This window comes from Cinclus cinclus, chromosome 33 (genome assembly GCF_963662255.1).
Source record: "Cinclus cinclus chromosome 33, bCinCin1.1, whole genome shotgun sequence".
In the NCBI taxonomy this organism is placed as follows: domain Eukaryota; kingdom Metazoa; phylum Chordata; class Aves; order Passeriformes; family Cinclidae; genus Cinclus; species Cinclus cinclus.
The window spans coordinates 2,744,768-2,754,908 of NC_085078.1; the positions used below are offsets into that span (position 1 = coordinate 2,744,768).

At 65.1% G+C, this 10,141-nt stretch overlaps 2 protein-coding genes across 2 annotated transcripts; both read right to left on the minus strand.

Annotated features, from left to right (window-relative positions):
* Positions 1 to 37: 37 nt before the first annotated feature.
* On the minus strand, positions 38 to 6,348 carry TUT1 (terminal uridylyl transferase 1, U6 snRNA-specific). The gene is given in 13 exon segments (XM_062512015.1): positions 38 to 1,325; positions 1,327 to 1,454; positions 1,841 to 1,933; positions 2,034 to 2,156; positions 2,684 to 2,793; positions 3,228 to 3,948; positions 4,176 to 4,245; positions 4,247 to 4,291; positions 4,709 to 4,819; positions 4,821 to 4,916; positions 5,201 to 5,390; positions 5,921 to 6,034; positions 6,173 to 6,348. Coding segments are annotated over 13 exon segments (2,805 nt in total). The 3' UTR covers positions 38 to 497.
* Positions 6,333 to 10,077, minus strand: MTA2 (metastasis associated 1 family member 2; the record flags this gene model as incomplete). Its single annotated transcript, XM_062512016.1, is given in 10 exon segments — positions 6,333 to 6,746; positions 7,101 to 7,249; positions 7,702 to 7,796; positions 7,799 to 7,822; positions 7,994 to 8,083; positions 8,564 to 8,792; positions 9,347 to 9,390; positions 9,393 to 9,453; positions 9,455 to 9,486; positions 9,978 to 10,077. Coding segments are annotated over 10 exon segments (993 nt in total), but the record flags the coding sequence as incomplete, so codon positions are not given.
* Positions 10,078 to 10,141: the final 64 nt, after the last annotated feature.

A 10,141-nucleotide genomic window follows, 5' to 3' on the forward strand; every position in this document is an offset into this window, starting at 1 on the left:
CCCCCCCCCCCCAAAAGAACAATCTCCGAGGCCGCGCTGCAGAACGGATTTTACTGGAAAACCTCAGGATGTACAAAACTCCCCCCACCCCAGGCGCTGCCGCACCATTTCCGGCAGAAAACTCCGCAAAAAGTGGAAAAACTCCTGGAAAAGCGGCGAGGGGGGGTCGGGCTCGGGATGGAGACACAGCAGAATTTGGGGGTCCCGGCGTGACCCCCCCGGACGGGCGCTGAGCTGGAAACGCAGCAGCGGCTCCGGGGGGAGCCCGGGGGGGGTCTCGGTGTCCCCTCGGACAATGGCCTCGGTCACTGCCCGCTCCAGGGCCAGGGGGGACACCCCGAGATCCTGAACCCCCCCGGGACCCCCGAGATCCCGAACCCCCCCAGGACCCCCGAGATCCCGAACCCCCCCAGGATCCGGGGACCTCCCGGGATTCTCAATCCCCCCGACATCCCGAACCCCCCCAGGACACTGAACCCCACCGAGATCCGGGGACCCTACGAGACTAGCGGGACCCTCGAGATCCCGAACCCCACCGAGCTCCCCAGGACCCGGAGCCCCCTCCAGGACCCTCCCCCCGGTTCCCCCCGGTCCCCTCCGGTGGCGGAGGCGGCGGCGGAGGCGGCGGCGGCCCCGCCACACCCGGTGCCAAACGCAGCAGCTCCACCGGGACGGGACCGGGGGGAGCCGGGGGCGCTTTGCGGGCGGGACCCCGGCCCCGTTCGGGACCCCCTCGGGACGCGACGCTTCCAGCCCGGCCCCGGTGTCTCCGCGTCCCCAAATTCCCCTGAGGAATCTCCCTCCGCCTTCCCGAGGTGACTTTGGGACCCTGATCCCGGTGGCTCCGCGAGCACCCGCTCAGGTGACCCCGACTGTCCCAGCACCCCAAATTCCCCCCGGGAATCGTCTGTCACCCCCTCCAGGTGACATCCAGCTCCCGGTGGTGGCTCCCCCGCGTCTCCCGGTGTCTCCAGGTCCCCAAATTCCCCCCGGACCCCCTCGGGCTCGCAGCCGCACCCCAACACCTCCCTGAGCACGAACCCCACGGCCGCACAAACCTCGCGGTGCTGGACCCCCCCGGACCCCTCCGGGGACGGCAGCGGCACCGGGATGAGGAATTTCCCCTCGGAATTCCCGGTGGGACCGGGCTGGAGCAGCCGCATCACTCCCCAGGGGCGGCCCCTGCGCGATTTCTGCTGGAACTCGGGGCCGCGACAGAGCCGGGCGGCGTCGCGACAGCAGCGCACAAATCGCGACACCGTGCGAGGGGTGACGTTGGCGGCCACGTTGTGGCTGAGCTCGAAGGGATCCTGCAGGGTCAGGGGGGCCCGGGCGGAGACCCCCGAGGGTCTCGGGAGAGGGGCGAGGCAGAGCTCGACCCTCCAGGGGGGACAGGAGGAGCCCCCCCAGATCCAGGGTGCCGAAATAGGAGAAAAATTCGGCCAGGAGAGAGACTGGGGGAAGGGAAAGGGTGGTCAGAGAACTGCGGAGACACCCCCGAAAACAACCGGTACAGCCCCAAAATCACCCCCAGAATAATCCAGAAATACCCCCTAAAAAAATCTAGGAGAACCCCGAAAATCACTCAGAAAAAAAATTCCAGGAACCCCCAAAACCAGCCAGAAATAGCCCTAAAACTCAGTGAGATTTGGGGATCCCACCAGCGGGATTTCAGCTCCTCCCTGATTTGGGGACCCCTCCCCAGATTTAGGGACCCAAGTGAGATTTGAGCCCCTTAGAGAGACTTATGGACTCCTCCCACTCAAAATTCGAGCCCTCATAATGGGATTCGAGCCTCTCCCCGATTTAGGGACCCCCCAAATTTGGCCCCCCCTCCCACCTGTGCTCTGGCTGTTCCCGCTGGGCTCCAGCTCGGCCGCGTCCCGGGGGAAGCTGCAATCCCACCCCCCCACCTGGGCTCGGTCCTGGGGGCCTGCAATCAACACAGAGGGCTCAAGGACCCCCAAATTGGGGAGGGAGTCCCCCAGAAAGTGCAGGGGGGGGTGTGTGTGTGGGGGGGGGGTTGTGGGCACCTGCCAGGTGGTGGAGGTGCCGCACCGAGGGCAGCACGGGGGGGCTGCGGCTCTGCAGGAACAGCACCACGAGCAGGGTCAGGGCGTAGTTGGTGAGGAGGGGGCCACCCCCGGCCCGGTTCCCTGCGGGAATAACAGGGGAGGGGTCGTGCTGGGGGTCCCCAAGAGGCCACGACCCCCCCTCGCTGTCTGGAGGATTTTCTCTGCTGAGTCCCCCTTTCCCCAGTGACCTTTTGGGGCTCCCTTCCCCTTTTAGGGGTTCCCAGCTCTTCTGGGGGGGGGTCTCCAGGCCCTTTGGAGGTTCCCCGACCCCCCCCCCTTCCCTGTGTGGAGGTTTCCTGGTGGGAATAATGGGGTGGGGGCTGTTCTGGGAAGGGTCCCAGCCTCTTTTTGGTGAGTCCCAGATCCTTTTGGTGAGTCCCAGATCCTTTTGGGTGCTCCCAACCCATTTTTGGGAGGGGTCCCGACCCCCCCTCACCCATCAGGTGCTGCCCCCCTCACCCAGAGGTGCACGGGGGAATAACAGGGTGTGGGGCAGGGGGAGCCCCAGCCCCTTTTGGGGGAGTCCCAACCCCTTTTGGGGGGGGTCCCAGCCCCTTTTGGGTGCTCCCCAACCCATTTTGGGGAGGGGTCCCGACCCCCCCCCTCACCTGCCAGGCGCTGCCCCCCCGCCCAGAGGCGCACGGCGTAGCCCAGGGGCCGCACCCGAGGGTCGGCGTCGGCGCAGAGCCGCAGGAAACGAGTGTTGAACAGAGCCAGGCTGGGGGGGGGGGGGGGGGGGGGGGGGGCAGCGAGATTTGGGGCAAAAAACGGGGAAAAAGGTGAAAAGAGCAGGTGGGATGTGAGGAGGGAAAGGAGGAATAAACGGTGGGAAGGGGAAAAAAGGGAAAAGGAGAAAGTGGAAAAGGAAAGAGAATGGGGAAGGCAAAATGGAGGAGGAGGGAAAGAGGAGAAAAAGGGACAGAAATGGGAAAATACCCCCCAGTGCCTTCCCAGTTACCCCCAGTCCCCTCCCAGTGCCTACCCAGTTACCCCCAGTCCCTTCCCCATGTCCCCAGTGCCTTCCCAGTTACCCCCAGTTCTCTCCCAGTCCCCCTCCCACTTCCCCCCCGGTCCCCCCTCAGCCCCTTCCCAGTTTCCCCAGCGCCCCTGACTCCCCCTCCCAGTCCCTCCCAGTCCCTCCCAGTGCCGTACCGGTTGTCCAGGCACACGTCCCCGGCCAGCCCGGACTGTTTGTGGCTGAATTTGACCACGGGGCGCCGAGCGCCGGGCACAGCCCGGACCCCCCGGACCCCCGGCACGCAGCGCCGCAGCACCGACCCCACCAGAGCCAGCACCTGCTCGGGGGGGGCCCCGCGCCCCAAAAGGGACCCCCCGCACCCCAAAAGGGACCCCTCGGGGTCAGGGGAATCATCCCCTGAAAGGGACCCCTCAGAGCCAGACGGGGACCCCGCAGGAGGGGGGGGCTCGGAATCCAAAAGGGACCCCTGGGACCCCAAAATGGAGCCTTTGTCCCCCAAAACGGACCCCTCATGGGACCCCTCAGACCCCAAAAAGGACCCCTCAGACCCCAAATGGGATCCTTTGTCCCCCAAAAGTGACCCCTCATGGGACTCTTCGGACCCTAAAAGGGAATCCCTGGAAGGGGGGTCGTCCTTGTTCCTTAAAGGAGACCCCAAATGGGACCCTCCAGACCCCAAAAGGGACCCTTGGAGGGGGGGGTCCTTGCCCTCCCACAGGGACCCGTTGAGAGAGGGGTCCCCATTTGGGGTCTCCTGGCTCTGGGGGTCCCCATTTGGGGTCTCCTGGCTCTGGGGGTCCCCATCCCCATCCCCCAGCTCCAGGTGCAGGTCGAGGTCACAGCCGTGGACGTCGAAGCCGTTGACGGAGGAGCCGTAGGGGACAACGGAGCAGCCTGGGGGGGGACACAGGGGACAGGTGTGGGACACACCTGGGATATGTCACACACATCTGGGACACACCTGGAACATGTCACACACACCTGGAGCACACCTGGAATGTATCACACACACCCGGGGATACACCTGGGAAACATCACACGCACCTGGAGCACACCTGGGACATGTCACACACCCTTGGACACCCCTGTCACCCTCCTGCCCCCGTGCCAGGTGTGCTCACCTGGGAAGAACTCGGTGAACACCTCCTGGATCAGGCTCACCAGGAGCCCCCGCAGGCGCCGCTCGGCCCGCGCTCAGCTCCAGCGCCCGCACCAGCAGCTCCAGCTGCGCCCCCACCTGCGGGCAGACCGCACTGGGCAAACTGGGAGCACTGGGAGCTACCCACAGCCTTACTGGGGAAACTGGGAGCACTGGGACACCTTCTCCAAGCTTATGGGGGAAACTGGGAGCCCCCTAGAAGCCCCGGGAGAGCTTTGGGACACCCCCAAGGGCTCCCCTAAATACTCAGGAGAGCTCTGGGACCCCCCCTAAATCCCCTCAAAACTCCTGGAATAGTTTTGGGACCCCCCCCCAAACCCTCAGCAGGGCTTTGGGAGCCCCTTAAATCCCCCTAAACCCTTCTGAGAACCCCCAGACGCCTCTAGACCCCGACCAAAACCCTGAGGAGACTTTTGGGACCCCCCTCAAACCCCTTGAGCACCCTAGGACCCCTCCCCAACCCTCCCCCCTCACACCCCCCCCCCCCCCACTCACATCCTGGGCCTGGCCCAGCTCCTGCAGCAGCCCCGGGGGTCCCAGGGTGGTCCCGGGGGGGTCCCGGGGAGGGGGCCGGGGGAAGTCCCGGTGCTCCCGGGGCCGCATCCGCACCCGCCAGCCGCCGCCCCCCCAGCAAATGTCGGGGTTCATCCAGCGCCCGCTGCCGCCCCGCGGGGTCCCGCAGCTCCACGATGGCAAACGCGCCCTGAGGGAGGGTCGGGGTCAGAGCCGGGACCCTCCCGGAATCTGCCCCGGGACTATCGCGATAGTGGCGACACCCTGTCACCAGGTGAGGGCTCCGGGAGCTCTGAGGAGGCACCCAGGGCTACCGGATCACCCCCCTCCCCCCAGGGCACCCTTGGGACTATCGCGACAATCGCGACATCCCCAAAGGCGGCCGGAGCGTTCCTGAGCTCCCTTCCCGAGTCCTCCCCCCTCCCTCCGGCCCCCAATCCCGGGGTCCCGGTGTCTCCTCCCCTCCCCCCACACCTTCTCCTTGTCCATCACGACTGTCGCGACATCCCCGAAGGCGCGGAAATGCTGCCGCAGCTGCGCGGGCTCGGTGCCCCGGGGGAAGCCGCTCACGAAGAGGCTCCGCTGCTCCTGAGCGCGCCGCTCGGCCCGGAGCCACCGGAGCCGCTGGTGCCGCTTCCCGGCCAGGTGAGACTGCAGGCTGGACCTGGGGGCACCGGGAACGGGAGAGACCCACCCCCCCCCCACCACCGGGAATTGGGATCACCGGGAACGGGAGAGAACCCCCGAACCGGGAAATTTGGGTCAGCGGAACGGGGAGAGAAGTCCCGGGAGCGGGAATTGGGGTCTCAAGGCTTCCCCATTCCCGGTAATTTGGGTACTGGGGAACGGAAGACCTTTCTGGGGTCACCGAAACCCCCGGTGCCGTTAAATGCGGTACCGGAGCTCCAGCGGTCACGGTAATTCGGGTAATAGAGACTCCCCGGTGCCGGTAAAACGGGGTCTGGGAGTTCCCCCTGTTGTGGTTAACGGGGTCCCGGAACCCTGGAGCCGGGGAGTCACAGAAGGGCCACGGGGTCCTGGAGCCCCCAGCCCCGTTAAAGGGAATCTCAATATCTCCCCCGGTCCCGTTAACCGGGATCTCAGAGCCCCCCTCCCCCAGCACCGGGGACCGGGGGGGAATCACAGCCCCCTCAGCGGCTGCAAACGGAGTCCCCGGAGCCCCCGGCCCCTCACTCACGGTTGGCCGCGGTGATCTGGCACAGACGGCAGCGGAAGCCGCCCCGGTGCAGCGGCTCCACGTCAGGATCGGTTGCCGGGTCCGTTACCGGCACCGGGCGCGTCACCCGGCTCGTGGCCGGGGCCCGTTACCGGGTCATGGCCCGGGGTCCATGTGAGGATCGGGATCAGGGCCTGGGTCGGGATCAGGGCTCGGGTCCGGCCCCGGTTCCATGGCGAGCCCGATTCCCGCGCCCGTCCCTCAGCTACTTCCGCCGGAAGTGGTCCGTCCCTTCCCGCTCCCCCACGAGCGATCCATCCCTCACGGTTTCCTCCCCCCGGAAACGCGCCCCAACACAAACATTCCGCCTGGTGACCCCCCGGTATTCCCGCTTCTCTCCCCGCTCCGCTAACAATTTTTGGCTCCCGCTGAAGAAAAAACTCATCGCGTTTATTTCCTGTCGCTACAGAACCGGGACAGCCCGAGATACAAAACCGGGGGCGTCGCTCCACGTACAAAAGGGGTCCGCGGGAGGGGTTTGGGGGGGGGGAGGGGCCAGAAAGGACAGCGGGGGAGGGGCTCCGGACCCCCCCCCAACTCCCCCCCCGCGAGATTTTTCTATGGAAATAAAAAAATATAAAAGGGGCCGGGCCGGGGGCGCTGGGGGGTGGGGGTCAGTCCTCGAGCACGATGGGCTCCGAGGTGCTGGCGGGGTGGGGGGGAGCGGGGGGCGCCAGGGCCCCCCCCGGGCGCAGGGGAAGCCCCGGTTTCACCTTCAGGGGGAGGTTGGGGCGCCGGGCAGCCCGACGGAGCTCCAGGTGTGTCAGTGCCTTCCGCAGCGCCCTGGAGAAAGGGGGAACAAAGGCGGGGCGGGGAGGGGGGGGTTCACTTCAGGGATCCCCCAAGAACTCACTGAGACTCCACAGCTGAAACACACAATTGCTGTGTGACGCCCCCACCCCAAAGTCCCTAATTTCCTGTACCGGGTGGCCTTGGTGACCATCAACACCACACAATTTAGGACTCCCAAAAACTCCCCAGGATCCCCCCCTTATCCCTTCGGGATCCCCCGAACCGCCCGTACCAGGTGTCTTTGGTGGCCACGAGCACCCCTGGGACACCTTGAACCCTCCCAGGACTCCCCAAACCCCCTTAGGAACCCCCTAAACCCCCTCAAGACCCCCGAGCGGCCCGTACCGAGTGTCCTTGGTGGCCACGAACACCACGGGGTTGGGGGCGTCCGCCGGGTTCAGTTTCTGCCGTTTGGTGCCGGGGGGAGGCGCGGGGCGCAGCGCGGCCGCCAGGGGGCGCCCATTGGCCGAGAACGGCAGCGCCGCCGTTCCGACCTGCGCGGGAACGTCAGTCCCGCCCCTCCACAATCAGCGCGCCGCGCGCGACAGCCGACCAATCAAATCCCTCCCCCGCCCGCGTTACTCGGCCAATCAAAGCCCGCCGCGAACTGTCGGTCACTCCTAACAACGCCTTAATCTCAACCGTCACCGTCAATCAAACCCAGACCTCACCCACAAAGTCCTGCTGCACCAATCCCATTCCGTTCCCGACGCTCCCGCCCACTGTCAATCATCCACCGTTCCACCCTACAAACTCAAGTACCTGTCAATCACCCACAGGCTCCACCCAGGTCCAATTCCCCACAGGCTCCACCCCCCTGTCAATCACCCCATCCCCCCTGTCAATCACCCCCATTTCCCCTGTCAATCACCCCCATTTCCCCTGTCAATCACCCCCTCCCCTCCCCAACCCCCATACCCTCATGCGGGGGGGCCGTGGCCATCACCCCCCCCCTCGTAGCCCCTCTTGCCCCCAGCCCTGCCAGCCCCCGGCTCTGGCTCAGCTGGTTCCGGTTGATCGGGGTCTTGGTGCCTCGGGGGTCTTCGGCTTCAGGGGGGCTTGAGCGGCTGGGGAGGGGAAAAGCAGGGGGGGATCAGGGGGTGTCCCCCCCAATTCCCAAAATCCAGCTGTGACCCCACCCACACCCTGGGGTCAGCCCCTTTTGTGCATCACCCACCCCTGGGGATTTATTCCCAAACCCCCCCAGGGACCCCCCAAATCCCCCAGCCCCCCCTCACCCAGCTCCTTGACGATGGCGGCGAGGGGCAGCCGGGTCAGCGGGTGAATCTTCAGGGGGGCTTTGGCAGCCTTGGGCAGCCGGATGGAGCCTGGGGGGGAGCAGAGAGAGGGTGAGGGGGGGGGGGTCCCACTGCACCCCTCAATGTCGAGGGGGTGCCAGAACCCCCCCATTCCTCACACTCGGCCTTGATGGGGGTGTAGGGATCCCATACACCCCAATAGCCCCTGAGAGGATCCAAACCCCCCCAAACCCCCATTTATCCCCCCCAAACCCCCATTTATCTCCCCCAAACCCCCATTTATCCCCCCCAAACCCCCATTTATCTCCCCCAAACCCCTATTTATCCCCTCCAAACCCCCATTTATCTCCCCCAAACCCCCATTTATCCCCCCAAAGCCCCCTCACACTCGGCCTTGATGGCGTTGATGGGGGCAGAGGGATCCCACACACCCCAATATCCCCTGGAAAGGTCCCAAACCCCCATTTATCTTCCCAAACCCCCATTTATCCCCCCCAAACCCCCATTTATCCCCTCCAAACCCCATTTATCCCCCCCAAAGCCCCTCACACTCGGCCTTGATGGCGTTGGCGTTGATGGGGGCGTAGGGCCGGCGCGCCGCCCGCCGCGGCTGCAGCACGTCCCGGCACAGGCGGCGCGAGAGCCGCGTCAGCCGCGTGGTTTGCAGCAGGAACGTCTGGCGGTTCTTGGCCAGCAGCTTGGCACGGCTGGCACTCGTCGTGTACGGGGACAGCGACTGAGCCTCGGGCCGGGACAGGTGACCTCGGGAGTGGGGCTCCTGTGGAATTATGGGGGGTTAGAGGGGATCACGTCAACCCCAAAATCCTCCCTAAAACCACCCCAGAACACACACCCCAGAAATGGGGCTCCAGTGGATTTAGGGGGGTTACAAAGGATTGGACAACCCCAAAATCCACCCTAAAAAACCATCCATGGTTGTATATGGGACAGGTGAACTCAGGAGTGGGGCTCCTTCAAAATTTCGGGGGACAGAGGGGATCCCACCAATCCCAAATCCTCCCTAAAACCACCCCAAAACACCCCATGGTCCTGTATGGAAACAAGTGACCCCAGGAGTGGGGTCCCTGCGGAATTTGAGGGGTTACGGGGGGTCCCAGAAGAAATTCAGGGGCTCTTAGAGGGGTTTGGGGTGCTCTGAATGGGGCTTAGGGAACTCTGAGGGGGATTTGGGGGGCTCTAAGGGGGGTTTGGGGGATCTCTAAAGGGGGATTTGGGGAGTTCCAAAGCAGGCTTGGGGCGTTCTGAGAGAAATCAGGTATCCCTAAGCGAAATTCGGGGGTCCCAGGAGGTTTTGGGGGTCTGGGGTCTCACCGAGGCACTGCGGGTCACCCCCTCCAGCTGAGTGGGGGTCTTAAGCCCCCGTATTTCTTCCAGTAGATCCAGCAGGAGGCACAGAGGCGGCACTGCATGTTGGGGGGGGCCCCAGGCGTACCACTGGGGGGACTGGGACGCTGGGGGAGGGTAACTGGGACTTACTGGGGGGACTGGGATGCTGAGAGGGGACACAGGGACCCCCCCGAAAACCAAAGTCCAGGGACACTGAGAGGTTTCCCCTGCTCCCCAAACCTCAAGGATCTCTCCAAGACCACCCAAACTCCCCCAGGACCCCCCACCAAACCCCACCCCAGGACCCTCTCGAATGCCAGGGAGCCCCTTCTGGAACCCCCAAATTCCTGTTCCTTAAACCCCAGAGATCCCCCACGATTCCAGGGCCTAAATCCCTAAATCCCACCAGGGGCTCCCCCAAACCAAACCCAAGGATCCTCCCAAGACCCCCCTCCAAACCACAGGGACCCCACCCAAAATGCCAAGGAGCCCCTCCTGGAACCTCCAAACCCCTAAACACCAGAGAGCTCTAAAACTCCCCTAGGACCCTCCAAACCTCCTCAGGACCCCCCCCCCCCCCCCCCAAACCCCCCAGGACCCCCCAGACCACACTGACTGTGGCAGCTTTCACAGCTCAGCCCTTTCTGGAATCCGGCCCCGTTGACACCGGGTTTGGAGCCCACCGAGATGATCTGGTTGGGGTTGGGTTTGGTGCTGCAGGAAAGGAATTGAAGAGGGAGAGTGGGGTCAGGGGATTTTGGGGGGGTTCCAGGGGGAGGG